Source organism: Anomaloglossus baeobatrachus, chromosome 1 (assembly GCF_048569485.1).
Source record: "Anomaloglossus baeobatrachus isolate aAnoBae1 chromosome 1, aAnoBae1.hap1, whole genome shotgun sequence".
Classification (NCBI taxonomy): Eukaryota; Metazoa; Chordata; class Amphibia; order Anura; family Aromobatidae; genus Anomaloglossus; species Anomaloglossus baeobatrachus.
Genome location: NC_134353.1, coordinates 224999258 through 225022590, shown reverse-complemented (window position 1 = coordinate 225022590; position 23333 = coordinate 224999258). Strand labels below are relative to the sequence as shown.

The following is a 23333-nucleotide window of genomic DNA, read 5'->3' as shown; positions in this document are numbered from 1 at the left end:
TGACAGAGACTGCCCTCCTTCATACTTGGATTTACATGAAACAAATGTTTAAGAGGGTCAGATGTGATCACCTCTCTTTATCCAGCGGACTGATTTCAAAAGAGATAAAAAAGGGAGCAGACATATGTCTGGATGTAGTTAGTGTGTGACATGGAGTGGTGATGAGCTGTTGCTGTGGGTAGGTCTTGGTGCCCATGAATGGACTATAGACATTTGAGCTGGTTACCCATGCTACAGTCGTGATATCGGTCATCTGGATTGAGGAACTATCCTAAGGACTAGTGTTGCCAGCTGGATCTGGATACACGTGCTATGGTCATATCATCAGTTGTCTGGAGGAGCATACGGACTATGATTGCTGTAAGACCGTGTACAGAAGAAAGAAAAATTGTTGCATCATTAACCTGCCTGGGTGATTAATACAACCTATAACCTTAGATCATCACAACTAATTAGAACCAACAAATTTTAGTATGAGGAGAAATCCAGGCTTAGTGGTCAGTGTAAAAATGGCAAGCTTTCTGAATTCCTTTTTAGATACAGCAAGCAAAACATAAAGAAAACTGAAAACTGCAACAAACATAACAGCCTGATTTAACCCTAGAACGCATACCTGGGGCCTCGCAGGCCTGCTACGTCATTTGTTTTCTATGGTAGATTGAATTGCTTGCGCGTTCTAGGGTTAAACAATAGCTCATATTCTGAAACAATCCCTTTAAAATTTGTGTGCAGATGGGTTAAATGCAGTATAATTATTACTAATGTACAGTCTGTAACTGAAAGACCTCTGTAAGGCTATGTGCGCACATTGCGGGGTTTTTTTTCGCATATTTGTCGCGTTTTAAACTGCACTTTGTCAATGAGAAACTGCATGCTTTTGCTTCCCCAGAAAAGTCTATGCGAAATCAGAATTTCCATGTGCACGTTGCAGTTTATCAGCGTTTTGTCAAATATTTGTCAAAATCTTTGACATAAAAAAGCAGCATGTCAATTATTTTTGCATTTTTGTCGCATTTTGTCACCCATAGAACTCAATGAGGGGATGAAAAATGGATGGCAAAAAGCATGGTAACAAATGGGATGCGTTTTGTATGCGATGTACCTGCTTTCTTGTCACAAAAAAGCGCTGCTCACCCACTTTATTCCAGGATAAAGAAAAGCATTGCAAGACTGCAAATCTGTCTCTCTCTGTCAGCTTTATACTCACCGATCACCGGCGCAGCTCTCATATTGCTACCGCAGCCTCTCATTCTTCTTCTCGACCCACTCATTAGACTCATTACATATTCACTGCACCCGCTCATTAGGCTCATACATATTCACTGCTTCACCAGTCTGTGATTGGTTGCCGCCAGACACGCTTCCATCCTGAGTGACAGATGTCTGACTGCAACCACTCACAGCTGCCGGTGGGCGGGTCAATATCATACAGGAAAATAAATAAATAATAATGTAAAAAAAATGGCATGCAGTCCCTCCAATTTTGATACACAGCCAAGATAAATCCTCACAGCTGAAGGTTGGTAGTCTCAGGCTTGGGAGACCCACGTTATTGGGAGCCCCCCAGACTAAAAATATCAGCCAGCAGCAGCCGAGAATTGCCGCATCCCTTAGATGTGACAGTCACGGGACTTTACCTGGCTTTTCCAGAGTGCTCTGGTGCGATGGCAATCGGGGTAATAAGGGGTTAATGGCAGCCCATAGCTGCCACTAAGCCTTAGGTTGCTGATGTCAGGCATCTATGCGACACCCCGCATTACTAATCTAAGTGAAAGTTTATAACCACAAACAGCCAAAAAATTCTTTATTTGAAATAAAATAGAAAGCCTCCTCTTTCACCACTTTATTAACCCCCAAACCTCACTCCAGGTCCGAAGTAATCCATACAGGGTCGCACGGTGATTCAGCTCTGCTACATCTCTGTCCTATCACAGTGAGCGTCACAGAATATGACTGCCAGCTGTGAGTGCAGACAGAGCCGCACGATCAGAATGAACTCTGTTAAACCCCTGACATCACAGCTGCGAGCCCCGCAGTACGGCGTGTGTCATGGCAGTGACGTCATGGGTTCACCGTTGTGAGGTTCAGGCCGTGACTGAAGTGAGCCGCGCCATCAGCGGTGATGTCACTCAGGTGAGTCTTCCACCTGCGGCTCACTTCAATCGCAGTCTGATTTGTGACTCCTCCACCTGTGACCGGAAATCACCTGAGTGACGGCACCACTGATCGCGCAGCTCACTTCAGTCACTCGGGTGATTTGCTGCCACAGGTGGAGGACTCCAGCTGTGGCTAACCTGAGTGACGTCACAGTTGATAGTGCAACTCATTTCAGTTGCTGCGTTGAGCTCACAGCGGGCAGTCTTGTTCTATGGTGCTTGCTATTAGTGTCATATGTAACAGTGCTGGAAGTGTCATGGGAACTCATGTGGATTACGCAAACCTGGAGGGGTGTTTGGGGGGTTAATAAAGTGGTGAAAGAGGATGCATTTTTGTCTATTATTTCAAATAAAAGATTTTTAGGGAGTTTGTGTTTATTTACTTTCACTTACAGATTAGTGATGGGGGTGTCTCATAGACGCCTGCCATCACTAATCTAAGACTTAGTAGAAGCTGTGGGCTGTTATTAACTCCTTATTAGCCAGATTGCCACCGCACCAGGGCAATGGGAAGAGCCAGGGCCAGTGCCAGAATTGGCACATCTTATGGATGTGCCACTTCTGGGACGGCTGCTATTGTTAGGCTGGAAAGGGCCAAATAATAATGGCCCTTCTCATCCTAATAATATCAGCCCCCAGTTGTCTGCTGTACCTTGGCTGGCTTTAGAAAAATGGGGGGACCCCACGTCATTTTTTTTTAAAATCAAATAATTTTAAAAAAAGTGTGGGATTCCTTCTATTCTTCACAACAAGCCAAGGTACAGCACACAGCTGAGGGTTGCAGAGGCTGCTGTTTCTGTGCTGGATGTGAAAAACAGGGGGGGGGGACCAGACGTCATTTTTTTACCCAAAAAAATAATAAAAAACAGCTGGCCAAGCTAACTGTCCCTCTATCGAACAATTATGTTATTTCTTCCTATCTATTCTACATGTATTTCTTTCTATCTATTCTATATGTTCTTTCTATCCATCCTTTCTAGCTATCTATTCTATATAATATCCTATGATATTTTTTTTTTCTCTTTTTAAAAATGCATTAACAAAAACGCATGCGTTTTTACCGTGTTTTTTGTGTGTCAAACATAGTGTTTGCAGTTGTCAAAGGCTGCCAGAAGGTGCATTTTTTTTTGTCAAACCAAAAATGCAGCGTGCGCACATATCCTAAAGCTATGTTTGTAATTTTTCTCTACATTATAAGTATATACCAGAATAGAACATCAAATGCGAAATATAAAGATCGCTCCTTAAAGGCCAAAAAGAGTGTCCATTTTTCCATTCATGGGTCTTTGAAAGCAGTTTTCCTATACACTGGGCCACTGGAATATATACATTACAGTGTATTTTTTTTGTTGTTGATGGCTATGTGCTACTTATATGCCACTGTATGACTACAAAGTTACAAGCTTCAGATGTACATGACAGAGAATATGCCCCTATGTATACATCTGGCAAAAGGCTCATAAGTGATGTGATCATTTTTATTTTCTACTTGTGCGACGTCCTGTACTCTTATTCTATATAGAGTACAGGAGGACATATACCATGCCTTCATCCCTCCTATATCCACTCATAGCTTGTTATACCTCTCTCCCTGACTATGAAAGGGGACCATTTCATTGGTTGGGCAGGAATCAAGCATAGTTAGCAAGTAACGAAACAGAATAGCAGTTCCTCCATGGTAGATCTGTTTTGTCTGTAAACAAAGGAGGAAGTTAGGGGTGCTTCTCACATAGCGAGATTGCTGCTGAGTCACAGGTTTTGTGACGCACCAGTGACCTCATCAGCGATCTCGCTGTGTGTGACACGGAGCAGCGACCTGGCCCCTGCTGTGAAATTGCTGATCGTTACACACAGCTCTGGTTCATTTTTTGCTCGTTGCTCTCCCGCTGTGAAACACACATTGCTGAGTTTGACAGCGAGGGAGCAATGACCTGAATGTGCAGGGAGCCGGCTTCTGACAGCTGCGGACGCTGGTATCTAAGGTACACATCGGGTAACTAAGCAAAGCACTTTGCTTGGTTACCCGATATTTACCTTGGTGACTAGCGTACGCCGTTCTCAGGCTGCCAGTACTGGCTCCCTGCACACGTAGCCAGAGTAAACATCGGGTAAGTAAGCAAAGCGCTTTGCTTCGTAACCCGATGTGTACCCTGGCAACGAGTGCAGGGAGCCAGCGCTAAGTCGTTTGCGCTGGTAACCAGTGTAAATATCGGGTAACCAAGCAAAGCATTTTGCTTAGTTACCCGATATTTACCTTGGTTACCAAGTGCAGCATCGTTTCCACGAGTCACTGCTGGCTGATGGCTGGTCACTGGTGAGATCTGCCTGATTGACAGCTCACCAGCGACCATGTAGCGACTCACCAGCGACCATGTAGCGACGCACCAGCGATCCTGACCAGGTCATATCGTGGTCGGAATGGCTGGTACGTCGTTTAGTGAGACGGTACCCTTAGGCACTACTCTTCCTCTGATAGTAAAGGAGCATTTAGTCTGCTGTAAATTAAGTCTGAGAGAAAAGAGAAGAATAATGTGACCTGCATTCTGTTATATTGGTAATCCTGCCTAGAGGAACCCCGGCAGCATAAAAACAACAGTGCTGCACAAATTTGTACAACACAGGAAATCTATGGTGCACACACTGTAAACTTATACAGCAAAATGTCCTCACACAGTAGGGCTGTACAGTGCTTATTGCAATATAACATCTCAGCTATTTTTATAACAGTTTTATGTGTAGAATTCTCCATACTTCACTCGGTCTTTCGAATCTCCAAACGTCTCTTTAATATTTGAGAAATCTGGGTAAAATGATGAAGGTGGAGATATGACTTCAAGCATACCGGACTGTGTTTCAAGTGGAAAACTGCAAGAAAAAATATTGTTATATTTTTACATTTGAGGCTATGTGATAAGGTTAACAGAATCTTGGATATTATTGGAGTAGTAATAGCATTGTAACATAATGAATAATAAGCTCGCAGGGACAAATTTTGATACGATGGGAAAACCTTTCTATGGAATAATGACCACTATTCTAGATCTCAACCACTTCACAACACATGACGTACTGGGTACATGATGGATGGTGTCAGGGTAATCACCGTCGGCTACTCCGGGCAGCCAGCGGAGATCCCTGCACATGTCAGCTGATTTGAACAGCTGACATGTGTGCCTCACAGGCGCGAGTGGATCCGCGTTAAACCCCTTAGATCGCGCTGTCAAAATGTGACAGCACAATATAAATGCTGGCCACGGTAAGCGTACACTCACCTGCCGCCATTGGAATTCACGTGGCATGATTACGGTACGTGGAGCTGATGGTTGCCATAGTAGCACAGGGTCATGTGATAACTCCTGTAGCTATCATGAGTCACTTCCTCTTACTGCCGGCAGAGCGCCATCTGTAATTGAAGAGCAGCATTTCAGCAGATCAGAGCTCTGCAGCGGTGATCTACAGAAATGAACAAGCGATCAGACTGCTGATCCTTATAGCCCCCTAGGGGGACTAGTAAAAAAAATAAATAAAAAAGTAGTAAAAAAAAGTTTTAAAAAAGTAAAATAAATAAAAAACACCTAAAAAGTTCAAATCACCCCCCATTCGCCCCATTGAAAATTAAAGGGTTAAAAATACCACATATTTGGTATCACCGCATTTAGAAATACCCGACCTATCAAAATATGAAATCAATTAATCTGATTGAAAAACGGCATAGCAGCAAAAAATTTCAAACGCCAAAATTACGTTTTTTGGTCGCCGCAAATTTTGTGCAAAATGCAATAACAGGCGATTAAAACGTAGCATCTGTGCAGAAATGGTACTATTAAAAACGTCAGTTTGTGACGCAAAAAATAAGCAGTCACTGAACCCCAGATCCCGAAAAATGAGAACAATACAAGTTATGGAAAATGGTGCAAAAGGCGTGCCAGTTTTTTCAACAAACTTGTGAATTTTTTTAACCCCTTAGATAAAAGTAAACCTATACATGTTTTGAGTCTACGAACTCGCACCGACCTGAGGCCTCACACCCACACATTAGTTTTACCATATATTGAACACGGTGAATATAATAGCCCAAACACAATTGTGCAATAGCACTTTTTTTTGCAATTTTTCCGCACTTAGAATTTTTTTGCCATTTCCAGTCCACTATATGGTAAAACTCATGGCTTCATTTAAAAGTAGAACTTGTCCCGCAAACAATTAGCCAAGATATGGCAAGATTGACAGAAAAATAAAAACAATACGGCTTTAGGAAGAAGGGGAGCAAAAAAAAAACAAAAACAGAAAATCGTCTTGGGGCGAAGGGGTTAATGGCGCATTTGAAGAAACAGTTTCCTTTTTTGAAGATTATATACCAAAGAAACAACATTGCAACTTCTGCTTTTGAATGCTGCTTTTCTCAAGAAATAAGTGAGTGGTCATAAAATTGTCAGAAGGCTGGTCGTCTGACGGGGCAGCATTTACACTCTAGTTAAGGCATTCTGAAACCTTGTTCTAAGATAATTTAGAGGAATAAACAAAGGGAACTCATGTGCAAAGTTTATTTGTTGCATTAATGATGTCAATGGAAGCAGAGTAATCCCATTGATTATTATTGCGTCCATCTGTTTTCCGTTTTGTGTCAGTTTTTAGAATGGAAGAAAAAGATTTGTATGCTTTGCTTTTTAATTTGTTCTGAAATTGAACCAAGATGGACCCCATAATAATCATTGTAAAAGGAATAGAATGTGGAAATGGAAAAATAAAATTAATCTAAGGTCTGTGTATCTCCCACAACATCACAATGTATCAACAACCGGTCACTTTTTCCAAGCAATATTTGAGAGGAGCATCAATCACGTAAATAGGGGTGAACCAATTGGAGGTGGCTCCTGTTGGTGTCGGATAATGCTGGTGGTATTGAATGGAAGCACATGAATCACAGTCCTTAGTGTCTGATCACACTGTGAAAGGCAAGGTGCTGTGACGTCTATGGTGCTTTGTTGTGCATTTGGGATGCCCTGGATTAGCCAGGGGTCACAGGTAGTCCCACGCACCACACCCCACCCTAGTAAGGTAATAGCAGCCGCACATTGAAACCCTGAGTCGCCCCTCCCAGGTCCTGATGTTCACACCCGGTGGGGCGGAGTCAGGCGGTTGGCCACGCCCACCGAGGAGTTCGGATGGCCTGGGGCGGGAACACAAGACAGAACAATGTTGACAGTTGACAGAGGAGGAGTGGAGGAGAGAACTAGGAACTGTCAGGGGCCTGGGTAGGAGCCTAGGTACCCTTGTCGGCCAGGAGGCAGACGGTAGTGCCACCTGCAGGAGACCGGGAAGAAAACCGGTAGAACCGGTGGGATCGGGACAGGGTAGTGGCCCGCCGGAACCGAACCGGGGAGCCAACTGGATACCAAAGCACCAGGCAGGGTACTCAGACCCCGAACTAGTCCAGAAGCCACTGGATCTTAGTCAAATTAACTGATTGCGGTCTGGACCTCAGGTTCCTTTCCCACCTAAGTGCCAATTGAAGGCAACAGCCCTACCAGTATGGATAAGTGCCACCGCCAAGCGCCAGAGATCCAAAGGGCCAGCGTCTGCGAGCAAACGTGCTTCTCCGGCGTACACAAGTCGGGGAGTGGACTACCATTGCGTAGGCATAGGAGTCAAAAATCACTACACAGAGGTGCAGGAGAAAGGCGGGCATTACCAACCTTACTAGGAGAACACGCAGCTGGCTGCGGGCACCGATCATCACCGAACTTGGTTTACCAGTGACTCTTTGTGTGATTATAATCGTGAGTACAACAGTGCCATCAGGCACCGCACCGCAACACTTCGCCCTGCACCCTGGCCCTCGCCAACCGGGCCCCGGGACCAACATCCCCTACCCACGGAGGGGTCAACACCTAGCTGCACCATTACACCGCTCCTGGGAGCCCCCATACCTTCACTGAAGCGGTGGTATCTACAATCACCATGACCCGTGGGTGGCGTCACAAACTTTACCAATACCGCGGCTTCGGCCGTGAACCGTCCACCACAACACCCTTACTCGTAGCGCCAGCAAGATCACCCCCCTTTTTCGGAGCGACGGGACCCCCGGTCCGGAGGCGCTCGAGACACCCCGAGCCCGGATCCCACGGCGGTACACATCTATCACAGCTTCTCCCAAGGATGAGGCAGCAATGGTTAAACATTGATAGGGCGCCTGGGAGACGCCTTCTCTTTCCCCTTTGGAGAGCAATACATTGAAATATGGAGAATACGCAACAGGCATTCACAAAGTACATATAAGATTCCCCAAAAACTGTTTGCAACTACACAGTAATGTACAGTAAAACTTAGCGTACAAATCGCAAAATGTGTAAAAATGGCATACAAATAACTATTCAGTGTTTACCTAGCGATTCTGAATTGTGACCGTAGAGAACAGATAGAACCTTAGAGTATTGGTCACTGCATTTTTAAAACAGAAAATCTACAGAAGTATTTAGTGGTGACATCAATTGCTTATAGCATTGAGAGGGTAATGAGCACATCCCTGTTCATCTAAACGACATAATCACCTCCAATATTGGGACTTGCACACAGTTATGCCATGATGTGTTGCATGGATTGATAGGACAGAGTATGGTTTCAAACTACTACGTGGCTTTAATTGTGAACAGATTAATTCAGAGGCATTCTCACCTTGGGAAAGCCTCATTGAGGCACAATGAGGTGGCAGAAATAATTTACACAGACCATTTTGGATCCTTAAGTGATTAAATTAGCATTACTTATGGCTTATTTGCTACTGTAGATGTGACGCCCTGGAGAATCCAGGTAGTCACAATTAGGCCCCCGCATAACACCTTTCCCACACTTAGGAACAGCAGCCAACCATTTAAGCCTAGTCACCCCCTTAGGGACGGTTAGACACACCAGTGGGTGTGGCCAGGCGGTTGGTGCACACCCACCCAGGGGTTTAGACAGCCCGGGGAGGGAAAGTAAACAGATCAGTGTTGAAGTTCAAGTTGAGAGGAGCTGGGGCTAGATGTAGTCCCAGCAGGAGAAGAGAAAGTTCAATTTGAAGGTGCCAGGGTTGGAGCCCTGGTACCGCTGGCTAGGAGGCAGACGGTGGTCTCCGTCGCCAGGAGACGGGAAGATGGCTCGGTGGAACCGAGGCGTGCCGGGCCTGGGTTGTAGCCCGCCGGTATTGACACGGGGAACCGACCCGGAAACCGTAGCACAAAGGGGGGTACTCGGACCCTGAAGCCAGAAACCAGAATCGACTGGAGCTGGTTAATTAACTGATTGAGGCCAGGACTAGAGGTTCTGTCTCACCCAAAGTCCCTCATAGAAGACAACAGCCCACCGATCTGGGATAGGAGGTAACTGCCAGGGCCCATAGTTCCCACGGGCCAGCGTCTGCGGGCACGGCTCCTTAGGCCACATCCAGCCGGGAGCGGACTCCTACATTACACACGGGGAAGTCATACACTAAGGAAACAGCGCAGGAGAAGGATAGAGACCACCAGCCGGGTGGGGGACCCTGAGTACAACAGGCCGTGGCACCGGCCACCACCACCTTGGTTTAACAGAGACTCGTATGTTATTTGCCAACAGTGAGTACACCAACACCCCTTGCGGTCATCATTCCCCCTGCATCTGAGCCATCGGGTCCCGGGGCCACCATCCCTGCCCACGGAGGGGTTAATAGCTTGCTGCACAACATCTCCCCCGGGTGTCCCACAACAGCAGCAGTGGTGTCCCACTTCACCACACACCGTGGGTGGCATCACACACTCACAACGTAATATACGTCCAACCCCCTTTTCACTCGGCGTGTCCGCGAGGCTCCCGGGTCCAGAGACCCTCGAGTCACCACCCCTGAAGGTCCGGAGTTGAGCAGCATTGGCTGCTGGCACGGGGCAGCACATAGACACTAACATGGCTTACTGTTGTGACTACTGTCTGGTGGAGCTCCGCTCTTGGACTCCCTCCTGTTGTCATTGAGGTTAGAGGGTTGGATTCTGTTCCTCAGTTCTACACACCTGGTTGGCAGCTCAAACCTTGATTTTGGATATAGGCGTGTGCTGGCTGTTTGTCTCTGCCAGTTGTCTGAAATTCCTGAGACCTTAGGAATCTGTCTCTTGTCCTCCTGGCTTCCCCTCTATCAAGCTAAGAGAAGTTCTTGGTTTTGCTTCATACTTTTTGTGTGTTATTTGCCTATTGCTTCTGTGAATTATCTCTGAAGGTTTTTTTTGTATTGTATCCTGTTTTGTTTGTGCCTTCAGATAAGGACGATTTATCTTCCTAGTCAGTCTTTGCTATTTATCTTAGCAAGGGTTAGTTGTTAGTTTTTGTTTCCCTACAGTTTCACCAGAGTCTTGTACAGATTGTGAACGTGCGAGTATTAGATCACTCTTCCTTTTTCCACATTTCGTGTAGGAAGTTTGATAGGGTTTTTCATGCCGACCGCAAGAGTTCCCTATCCTGTCTTTTGTATTTAGTATAGTGTGGCCTCTCTTTGCTCCATCTCCCTCTTACTGTGTATGTCTTTTCATCTTTGCTCACAGTCTGTATATGTGGGAGGCTGCCTATTCTCTTTAGGGAAATCTGCTCTGAGGCAAGATGGTTTTGTTTCTATTTTCTGCCTTGTAAGTTATGTAGTTCTCCAGCTGGGTTTGAGGCATCTAGGTTGTTAGGCATGCTGCCCAGCTACTTCTATTGTGGTGTTAAGTTCAGGGCTTGCGGTCGGCACTTAATTACCTACGACTGGTGAATTGTGTTCATGGTAGTCATTGAACATCGGATCATAACAGCTTACTAAGAATCAAAAGTTACTTTACACCCAACTTAAGGAGTTATCTGGGATTTATGGAACTGAGAACTTACAGGCAGGTAATTGCCAGCTATCTGCCTTGTTGCGATCTCTCCTGGCTCAGGCGGTGACTCTCCTGTTTCTTTTAACCTCATGTCAGCAGAGCAACTCTTACTCTTCCACTTTGCTCTGTTGAAGGGGCGTTACTGCCTACATTATGCTATGTGGAAGGGAAGGGAAATCTGCGGGCAATCAGTAGGATATTGGCAAAGACACCCTGTCGATAGAGCAGAAAAGGAGGAATAGCTCAGTCTACGTCACATAACTGAAGGAGAATCGCTGGTAGGAGCAGTTTGTGACCGCTCTGAACCAGAAAAGATCGTGACAAGGCAGAACAGGCAGGTCATTAGCAACAACCTGCCTGCAAGTTCGTAGCCCAATAAGGAAAAAATAACTAAAGCTGGTGTCACACATAACGACGACGACAACGACGTCGCTGCTACGTCACCATTTTCTGTGACGTTGCAGCGACGTCCCGTCGCTGTCGCTGTGTGTGACATCCAGCAACGACCTGGCCACTGCTGTGAGGTCGCCGGTCGTTGCTGAATGACCAGCTTCATTTTTTGGTCGTCACTCTCCCGCTGTGACACACACATCGCTGTGTGTGACAGCGAGAGAGCGACGAAATGAAGCGATCAGGAGCCGGCACTGGCAGCTGCGGTAAGCTGTAACCAGCGTAAACATCGGTTAACCAAGGGAAGACCTTTCCCTGGTTACCCGATGTTTACGCTGGTTACCAGCCTCCGCTCTTGCTGCCAGTGCCGGCTCCTGCACTGTGACATGTGGCTGCAGTATGCATCGGGTAATTAACCCGATGCATACTGTAGCAAGGAGAGCAAGGAGCCAGCGCTAAGCAGTGCGCGCGGCTCCCTGCTCTCTGCACTGTGACATGTGGCTGCAGCACACATCGGGTTAATTAACCCGATGTGTACTGTACCTAGGAGAGCAAGGAGCCAGCGCTAAGCGCGGCTCCCTGCTCTCTGCACATGTAGCGACGTTATGATCGCTGCTTCTGCTGTGTTTGACAGCTAAGCAGCGATCATAACAGCGACTTACAAGGTCGCTGTTACGTCACCGAAAATGGTGACGTAACAGCGACGTCGTTGTCGCTGTCGCTTAGTGTGAACCCAGCTTAAGCCCTGGATACAGAAGTATTGGGAAATAAACTAGTGAAAATACTTACTTATCATTAATGTTATCTGCAAGTCCATTTACATACTCAGCATTCACCTTGAAAAAAATAGAAATTGCATGTGATAGGCTTTCATTTGAAATTTGTTATTATAGTATACATGTCTGTACACAGAGCAATGCAGCAAACCTGTCCACATTCACAGGCTGCGTTTCACTTACACGCACTATAAAAGACTGAAAGGATAGATGTGCCACCTACTTACCGTACATAAATCTCCCCATCAGGCCGTGATTACGAGGTGTGGTGTTTGCTTTACGTGTAAAGTTTACTGTGATATAATAGTCATTTTTTACATTTTTACAGTTTTTGTCTAGAGCGGAGAGTAAACACCTACATATATGTTAGGGGTAAGAATTAAGTAACCTGAAATACTTAATTCAGCCATTTCACAGACCCAGATACGTATTCTAGTTGATGTAACCTAACATACATATTTATAAATGATTTTGCTTTCTATTAACATATATATTCCGTGATTTTCCTTAACCCCTTCACGACCGGCCGATTTTGCGCTTTCCGCTTTTTTTTTTTTGCCATTCTTCTTCCGAGAGACGTAACTTTTTTATTTTTCAGTCAATATGGTCATGTGAGGGCTCATTTTTTGCGGAACGAGCTGTACTTTTAAATGAAAGCATGACTGTTACCATAACTATATGGTTCTGGAAAACGGCAAAAAAATTCCAAATGCATAAAAGTTGCAAAAAAAGTGCTATAGCACTTTTATTTTTAAGATATTTTATTCACTGTGTTCACTATATAGTAAAACTGATATGTGGGTGTGAGTTCGTAGACACCAAACATATATAGGTTTACCTTTATCTAATGGGTTAACAAAAAATCAGAAGTTTGTCCGAAAAAAGTGGCGTACGTTTTGCGCCATGTTCCGAAATCCGTGGAGTTTTAATTTTTCTGGATCTATGGCGCAATGATGGCTTGTTTTTTGCGTCTCGAGCTTACGTTTTCAACGGTAGCATTTTTGTGCAGATGCTACGCTTTGTTTGCCTGTTATTGCGTTTAGCGCAAAATTTGTGGCGACCAAAAAACGTAATTTTGGCATTTGGATTTTTTTTGCCGCTACGCCTTTTACCGATCAGTTTAATTAATTTTTTATTTTGCTAGATCGGGCATTTCTGAACACAGCGATAACAAATGTGTGTAAATTTTTTATTTTTTTAACCCTTAAATTTGAAATGGGGCAAAAAGGGGGGTGGTTTGGACTTTTAGGCTTTTTATTTTTTTAAATTTTGAAAACTTTTTTACCTTTTTTTATTTTACTAGGTCTCCTATGGGACTTTATGGATCAGCTGTCTGATTGCTCTGCCATACCTGCTGTGAACAGCAGATATGCTCCTAACCTGTCTCACCCAGCTCTCGGCTGTTTGAGGCAGGAAATGAGTTATGTGAGCTACAGGAGTCATCACATGACTCTGTGCTACCATAACAACAACCAGAAGTCACGTGATCACATCACATGACTTCTGGTATCGGCCGGTGAGTAAATGTTTACTGCTGATGCCATTATAATGGCGCTATCACATATTGACAGCGCCATTTAAGGGGTTAAAAGGCACGGGAGGATAACGATTCCGCTCCTGTAAAAATCAGCTGAGACGTGCGCCGATCGCTGCATGCAGCAGACCACGGGCAGTGACACTATGACCGCTAGGACGTAAGATTACTGCCAGCGATCGTTAAGGGATTAATGCAATATGGCAGCTCATGTAATCCAAAGATGGCACCTGCATCCTGGACAACGCCTAAGATGATAACGACATGGAGAACACCCGAAGTTTGGACCAACCAATCCAGCAGAGAGGATGCAAATTGCTTCACGACCAGAGCCTGACTCGTGATGTTTGAATGGACTATATCTTGGCTATGCCCTTTTTATTCTAGGACTACAAAAGTTATCACAAACAATAAATCGATCAGAATCTCACTGGCTTCCATCATGAGAGGACCACAGTCTGTTATTTCTTCCTGTGTGCACACATGACATCCCAGATAATCTGAAAGGGGAGTCAGACCTTGAGAGACCACTTGTATTCCCCCTCAACATATATACATATAGTTCTTACATAACCTGTTCCCCAGAAGTTCATAAGAGATCTCTGGGGGACAATCCATTTTTTTTTTCTTCTAATTCCACAGTTTTTTTTACTCTACCAGGGCCAACTATAGGAGGGAAAACAGCCATGAAATAAGTCACTGTCAGAACTGAACTTCCAAAGAAGCTTCAATGACCGTGCTCTTTGGACTGATAGCAGCAGGTTTGGGCGACATTCAGCTGATGCATATGAGGGGCTTTAGTTGTTATTCTTAATTGTTTTCACAGAAGGAAAGTGCATTGGACAGTGGTCAGCAGACATAAAGGAAATACCACTTACTGCTATACTTAAAGAGTGGAGATGAGTCTTAGCTGCTCACGCCCAAGAAAGCGTGTTGCATGCATCAAATGCAGTATTTATCTTGGCGTTTTTTAGACTGTCTTACATCATGCTGATTGTGTGGGCTCTGCTACTGCTGAGGAAGGTTAGGATTGTGTCTGCGGAAAGTTCAACCCCAGAACAGGTCAGAGGGAATACTCAGAAGTAACTAGGGGCCCATACTGGCAGAGCAGCCAGGGTATATAAAAGAACCTCTGGGCTTCTGATTATATTTCCTATTGAGTAACACAGTTCACTTCAACATTGCCTTACCCCTTTCCCTGCAACTGTTATTCTTGATAACTGTAAACTTAGCTACATTTTTTTGCTTTTTACTGGCTTTATTTATTGCTTTTTCATTTTGTTTTTATACTTTATGGCTGCTAGCACAGTGCCATAAATGCAGCGCTGTTGTCACAACCTTTCTGCTTAAGGTACCGTCACACTAAGCAACATCGCTGCTGATGCACAACTTGCTAGCGATGTTGCTTAGAGTGACATCCAGCAACAACCTGGCCCCTGCTGTGAGGTCGTTGGTTGTTGCTGAATGTCCTGGGCCATTTTTTAGTTGTTGCTCTCCCGCTGTGAAGCACACATCGCTGTGTGTGACAGCGACAGAGCAACAACTAAATGTGCAGGCAGCAGGAGCCGGCTTCTGCGGACGCTGGTAACCACGGTAAACAGCGGGTAACCAAGAAGCCCTTACCTTGGTTACCCGATATTTACCTTCGTTACCAGCGTCCGCCGCTCTCAGCTACCAGTGTCGGCTCCTGCTCTCTGCACACGTAGCCGGAGTACACATCGGGTAATTAACCCGATGTGTACTGTGGCTATGTGTGCAGGGAACAGGGAGCCGGCACTGGCAGTGTGAGAGCGGCGAACGCTGGTAACGAAGGTAAATATCGGGTAACCAAGGTAAGGGCTTCTTGGTTACCCGATGTTTACCGTGGTTACCAGCGTCCGCAGAAGCCGGCTCCTTGCTGCCTGCACACGTAGCAGAGTACACATCGGGTAATTAACCCGATGTGTACTGTGGCTAGGTGTGCAGGGAGCCAGCGCTAAGCGGTGTGCACTGGTAACCAAGGTAAATATCGGGTTGGTTACCCGATATTTACGTTAGTTACCAAGCGCAGCATGCTTCCACGTGTAGCGACGCTCCAGCGATCCCTGCCAGGTCAGGTTGCTGGTCGGATCGCTGGAGCGTCGCTTAGTGTGACATCTCACCAGCGACCTCCTAGCAACTTACCAGCGATCCCTGTCAGGTTGTATCGTTGTTGGGATCCCTGGTAAGTTGTTTAGTGTGACTGGGCCTTTAAAAGTAGACATGCCTTGCCATACAGACCATATAGGAGACAGTCACTCTGGGTTGTAAAGATTACGGATCTCATTGCCCCATTTACAAGCAATCACACCAACAGGGAATTTTCTTGTACGAAGGTTATACTGGAGCAACAATGGTATAGAGGACTGAGCATGCAGCTTGGCCTCTTCTATGCCAAGCATTGCAAATTATTTTTTTGTTTACAGTAGATGGGCCATACAGCAGGTGAAATAAACACATCAACAATTTTCTAAACAAATATATTTATAAATCTGCTAGATGTCGGTAACAACCCATCCAATCCACACAGGCAAAGAAACCAAACTAAAGAGGTTGATAAATTTAGTAATGTGTAATAATTACTGATGAGCAAGCATTAAAATTCTCAAGTGCTCAGTACTCAAATCAAGCAACTTGGAAGCTCATACGGGCTTGATTTACCGTATTTTTCGCTTTATAAGACGCACTTTTCCTCCCCAAATTTTGGGAGGAAAATGGGGGGTGCGTCTTATAAAGCGGTAGCGGGGGGGGGGTCCTGTCTGAGGCGATCGGGCGGGTGCCTGTGGCTGCATGCAAGCGGCCGGGTACCTGTACTTGCATGCAGCGGCAGCCGGGTACCCGTGGCTGTGTGCGGGCGGCAGCGGGTGCTGTGTGGGGTCGGCAGCCAGGTACCTGTGCTTGCATGCGGTGGCAGACGGGTACCCATGGCTGTGTGCGGGCGGCAGCCGGGTGCTGTGTGCGAGCGGCAGTCGGGTGCCCGTGCAGGTACCCGGCTGCCGCCCTCACACAGTCACCCATCTGCCGCCCGCACACAGCCATGGGTACCCGGCTGCCACCGCACGCAAGCACAGGTACCCGGCGGCTTGTACGCAGAGTGGGCGGGCAGCCTGCTGGCTGCCACTCTGTGCATGCGGGGCGGGCGGCTGTGCAGCTTACCAGTTGTCCGCGGTCCCACTTTCAAATGATGGCGCCGGTGGAGCTCTTGGATGAGAGCTCCATCTGCGCACGCGCTGCTCCGGGAGTCAGCGCGTGCGCAGATGGAGCCCTTGGATGAGAGCTCCATCTGCGCATGCGTCGCTCCGGGCGCCATTACTTGAATCGGGACCGCGGACACACTCCACCACTGAGCCGTCGCCGCCGCTCCCACCACTGAGCCGGGACCGCGGACACACGCCACCACTGAGCAGTCCCTGCCGCTGCCACCACTGAGCAGTTGCCGCCGCTCCCACCACTGAGCCGCCGCCGCCGCTGCCACCACTGAACCGGGACCGCGGACACACGCCACCACTGATCAGTCCCTGCCGCTGCCACCACTGAGCAGTTGCCGCCGCTCCCACCACTGAGCCGCCGCCGCTGCCACCACTGAACTGGGACCGCGGACACACGCCACCACTGAGCAGTCCCTGCCGCTGCCACCACTGAGCAGTTACCGCCGCTCCCACCACTGAGCCGTCGCCGCCACTCCCACCACTGAGCCGTCGGCGCCGCTGCCACCACTGAACCGGGACCGCGGACACACTCCACCACTGAGCAGTCCCTGCCACCACTGAGCAGTCGCCGCCGCCGCTGCCACCACTGAACCGGGACCGCGGACACTCACTGCACCGGCCTGCTGCACGGCTCACACGCCACGGCTGCTGCCGCCACCATGGACCCCACGGATCCTGACACCGCGGACGCCACCGCGCCTGCAACCACGGACGTCACGGCACCTGCAACCACGGACCCCGCTGCCACTGACCTGCCGCGCCTGCCAGCACAACCTGTGCCTCCTGTGACCCCGCTTCACCACCACTGCTGCCCCCCTCCGGTAAGAGAACACCGGAGTATAAGACGGACCCCATTTTTCTTTTTTTTACCTTTTTTTATGTCTAAGTTTGGGGTGCGTCTTATATTCCGGTGCGTCTTATAAAGCGAAAAATACGGTAAATAAAAAGTATAATGGAAGTCAATGGGAAATGGAAGCATTTTTCCAAAAGAACCTAACAGAAGGGCTGGGGTGCCTGTAAAATTGCCGAAATGGATGTAAACAGTGCTCACATGGAATGTGAGCACCACTCAAATGGAATTGCAACAGCATCGGGAAGATGTCTGGACGCTTCTCTGACTTCCAGGTCGCTGCTGGGAATTAAATATATAAATCATTTTAAAAAATTATGTGGACCCCCCCCCCCATTTTTGATCACCAACCAAGATAAAGAAGACAGATACGGGCTGATATCAGGCTGGGAAGATCCATGGTTATTTGTCCTTTCCCATCCTCAAAATACCAGCCGGCAGCTGCCCCATAATTGGTGCATCACATTAGATGGCCACAACAGTGCTCACTGGAATCTTCAGTAGTTGAGAAATTCTTCTGTAACCATTGCCATCAGTATGTTTTGCAACAATAAGGTTGTGAAGGTCTTGCGACCACTCACTGGTTTCTCCCATCATGAGATGTTTCTTGTGTGGCATCTTGGTAATGATACACTTTTTTAAAGGCCATCACTTGAAAACCAGCTTATTATTTTTCATTAAGTGGCAGGATTCCTTTCTAATTACTGACAGATTTCAGCTGGTGTCATGACCTTCCATGGATTTTTGCACCTCTTTATTAATGTGTTCAATCCTCTTTCCTTGTGTAATTTCTCATTATTATTCATAACTTAATTTATGAACAGCTATAGTTTGATATGTTTGTCGGTGTGGATTGGATTCGTATGGTGAGAAATTCATGTCAATAGCACCTATAGAAATATATTTACTTAGAAAATTGGTGATGTGTTCAATACTCATTTCGCCCATTGTATGCCCCCTTAGGTTCACTACCAGTAAATCTATAGTGGGTATGTTACATGCAGTTACTCACCTCAGCTATGAAAACAACCACAACACAATCCTGTTTTTCTGCTGCAGACATCGCTGAGAATAGGGATCTCAAAGTCTCCAACAAGTAGCTCTGTTTGTCTCTCTTTACAGTAGGGATTCCAATAACTATAGACACTGCGGAGAATAGACAACATGTAATCATGTAACATAGCTACCAGGATCCTAATAATTTCCAGCAGGTTGCGGAGTTGGTTTAAAAGGACATGTGCATCAGTAACGTGGTATTTTGACAGTAAATATCATTCCAATCTAATCTTTACGTGCTATAGTGGCTGCATTGTGCTGTTAACTAGTAGGAGTTGGGGTCCTGAGCCCCTACCGATCAATCAAAACACCACTCTTAAGTGTGCCGCTCCAGCATAAGCTGCATGCACAGTGCGGTGTATAGGAGGATTAGTAAGTCTGTATGTCTGTACATAGCGAGAGATGTTTACAGACCCATAGACTGGCTAGATGAGCGTATTTCACAGTCTGTAATCACCGGTCTGTCACTGGTTCTCCAGATCCGAACTTGCAGCTTCATCAGTGTAGGAGGCTTTAAGTTGGGGTCGGGAGACACTTAGGGGCACTTTGCACACTACGACATCGCAGGTGGGATGTCGGTGGGGTCAAATTGAAAGTGACGCACATCCGGCGTCGCGGGCGATATCGTAGTGTGTAAAGCCTTTTTGATACGATTAACGAGCGCAAAATCGTCGTAATCGTATCATCTGTGTAGCGTCGGTCATTTCCATAATTTTGAAAAGACAGATGTTACGATGTTGTTCCTCGCTCCAGCGGCATCACACATCGCTGTTTGTGAAGCCGCAGGAGCGAGGAACATCTCCTACCTGCGTCCTGCGGCTCACGCCAGCTATGCGGAAGGAAGGAGGTGGGCGGGATGTTTACGTTCCGCTCATCTCTGCCCCTCCGCTTCTATTGGCCGCCTGCCGTGTGATGTCGCTATGACGTCGCACGACCTGCCCACTTAATAAGGAGGCGGGTCGCCGGCCAGAGCGACGTCATAGGGCAGGTGAGTGCATGTGAAGCTGCCGTAGCGATAATGTTCGCTATGCCAGCTACCACATGATATTGCAGCTGCGACGGGGGTGGGGACTATCGTGCAAGGCATCGCAGCATCGGCTTGCGATGTCGTAGTGTGCAAAGTGCCCCTTAGTCTGTCAAGGCAATGCGTTACATATACGGAGCATTAAACACGCCTATGTGAACCACCCAGCCATACTATGGTGGCTGTACACTGCTCTGTGTGTACGTTATGCAGGAGTTGATCACCTTACACTAGTATTTTCATTGACAGTAATGATAGTTACCTATTCTACTTCTTATGATCCACATATAGGTCACACACAGAACTCATTGTGAGCGCAGCATGCATCCAAGAACTGTCTGCTGAATTATTAGATACATGCTTATAGTTAATGGCTATACAGTTTTGCAGAAAATAATATTTATATCAATACATATTAAAAACATGACACTATCTAGTGCTATATTGTTTAATGGATATTTGCTCTAAATACCTATACAGGGGTTGTCCTACAACACAAAACATAGAATTTCTGACATTAAAGGGAATCTGTCAACAGGTTTTTTCCCCCATATCTGAGAGCAGCATAATGTAGGGGGCAGAGACCCTGATTCCGGCGATGTGTCACTTACTGAGCTGTGTCGTGTATTTTTTATAAAATCTCTCTTTAATCAGCAGTAGGTTATCATTATAGGACTAACTGGCGTGCTGTCGGGTAGTCAGGCATATTCATGACCTCTGTGTAACAGATCTGCAGCAGAGAAAACATTGATTTTATCAAAATGACAGCAAACAGCTCAGTAAGTGACACATCGCTAGAATCAGAGTCTCTGTCTCTACATTATGTTGCTCTCAGATGAGGGAGCAAACACCTGGCAACAGATTTCCTTTAAAACCAATCACCAGGATTTTCATAAATAACTTAAAGCCAGTGCTATACTGGCACTATCAGGCTGATTCTCTACTGGACATACCTTTAGTGGTCAGCTCGGGTGTTTACTTTCTTGCATTTCAAAACCTGAAGTTTATAAAATCAACAGCTCCTTTAGTGGCAGCAGCTGAGGATCAGGTAATAGCTGGGGGGGTATTCATAGTTATCCCCTCCCTCTGTTACAATTAGCATAGGTATTATACAATCTACTTACATTTTTACTTGCAGGACCTGTGTGAAGTCATACCCATGTGACCAGAAGGGGCGGGGCATCAGCCAACAGAAAAATGTTGCTTCCTGGTATCAGCTTTGTTGGTTGAGGCCGTACCCCTCCTGGTGACATGGTTATGACCTCACACAGGTCCTGCAAGTGAAAATGTAAATCGATTGTATGATACTTATGCTAATTCTAAAAGGGGGGGGAGGGATAACTATGAATACGATATTATTTGATCCTCAGCTGCTGTCACTCAAGAAGCTGATAATTTTATAAGCTTTATTTTCTTGCATTTCAAAACCTAAACATCTGAGCTCTCCACTAAAGGTATGTATAGACTCAGCCTGATAGTGCCAGTATAGCACTGGCTTTAGGTTATATATGAAAATCCTGGTGATTGGTTCCCTTTAAAGGGAATCTGTCAGCAGATTTTTGCTGCCTCATCTGACAGCAGCATGATGTATTCAAAGAGATCCTTAATCCAACAATATTTCACTTAGATGACTGGGTGAAGCTGTGGGTAGCAAAAACCTGGTGACAGATTCCCTTTAATCGCATTTTATGTAGCTAGAATGCCCCTTTAATATGACAACTCTTTATTGACCTGTCTGCACAACAATTTATATGTTTTGTGAGCACTTAGATGACCTCCTGTATGGCTCAGGTTTACTCATACCCAGATACCCCAGTGATAATGTAATGAAACATACTACTGCATAACCAGTGCCTTTCAGGCTTTCAGGACTCAATGACAGTTGAAAACACAATAAGTGCTGGAATTGTTCCTAAATTTGTTACCACCCACCTTTCCAATAACAGATACAGCTAAGAAACAAATGAGCAGCGTTAAAATGCACTTTCATATGACGCACATTATGTATGGATGATATATTTATGCTGTTCACGACTGCATCAGCAAAAATTGTGAAGATGTTGTCAAACTGGCAAGCATGCCATGAAAACATTGTGGGGCTAAGCAGCCTGGTTAGACACAGCGTAATGCTGTCGTGATGGTTACCCACTACACAAACTGTACCTGTGGACTACAAGAACCAGGAGGCCGGCGAGGGAACGGAAGGTAAGGTGAGCATAATATGTGTGTGCGTGTGTTTTTGTGTGTGTTTGTGCGGACTGCAAGAGCGGGTCAGAGCGCGGTGAAAGTACAGAACCGGAAGTGTGTGCGGTGAATATTTGCTTGTACAGCAAAGCATTGCTCGTAAACTGAGTTACAAATTTACAGCAAGCCTTGCTCATATAGTGAAATACTCGCAAACCGAGGTTCCACTGTATATGTAGTGTTATGGTCACCATGTACTCACTGATGTAAAAAACCAAACAAAACAATTTCTCCTCGGTCCCTCGCTGTTCATTCTGAAGCCGCATCTTCACTGCTCCACACAGCGGGCGCAATTGAGTGGAGTCATCGCACCCGCCACACTGAGCTGTCAGATCTCAGATGCAGCGGGAGAATAATGAGGGAATGGATAGCGGACTCTCATTATTGCTTTCAACTGTATCAGCATCCACGATACGATAGAGCTGAAAGTGTGATGCCGGATGGGGGCCCGGTGTTGAAGCTGGCACCGTGCCCCACACTGGCTGTAGGGTCTGTTGCCATTGATGGTATGCCACTGCCTGGGCATAAAGAAGGTTCCCCCCCCCCTGATGCACATCATCATGACAAAACACCATACATGCTATCTCAGACCTACACACAGTCAATAAACCACAAAGTACAGTTAGTTTTATTGCATGCTTCCAGCAGATAACTGAAAACCAGGATCATCTAAATCCTGACTCGAGCCTGTGTGACCACAATGCCGTCACCCATGTGTTGGCTCATCTGCCTTTCTATTGCCCTGTACTCAGCAATAATGCACAGAGCTCATAACTTTCCTCTGACGTGTATCACCCGTACTGGGTTTTTTGGGGTTTTTTTTTTTTTTACATGAAATGCTTTTTATCAAATTTTTCAAAAATTTCAACACAAACTAAATTTTACAGTCCCATCCTCTGCCCATCCCCCAACACAACGCATCAAAATATGGGCAAAACAGAATTATCCGTCACTGCAATAGCAAGAACAATATTGGCTAGATATAGACTAATATACAGTGCTGCCCAAAAGTATTGGCACCCCTGCAATTCTGTCAGATAATGCTTAGTTTCTTCTTGAAAATGATTGCAATCACAAATTCTTTGGTATTATTATCTTCATTTATTTTGCTTGCAATGAAAAAACAAAAAAGAGAATGAAACAAAAATCAAATCATTGATCATTTCACACAAAACTTCAAAAATGAGCCAGACAAAAGTATTGGCACCCTTAGCCTAAAAC

The 23333-nt window shown here is 46.0% G+C and overlaps 1 protein-coding gene across 1 annotated transcript in view; it reads right to left on the bottom strand.

The window, feature by feature from the left end:
- MGAT4D (MGAT4 family member D) overlaps positions 1–23333 on the bottom strand; it is a 271656-nt gene that overhangs the window by 127815 nt on the left and 120508 nt on the right. The window contains exons 4-6 of the mRNA XM_075348407.1: positions 18801–18934; positions 12191–12237; positions 4908–5021 (exon numbers count right to left, since the gene is read on the bottom strand). Of these exons, the coding sequence (XP_075204522.1) occupies positions 4908–5021; positions 12191–12237; positions 18801–18934 (295 nt within the window). The remainder of the gene's footprint in view (positions 1–4907; positions 5022–12190; positions 12238–18800; positions 18935–23333) is intronic.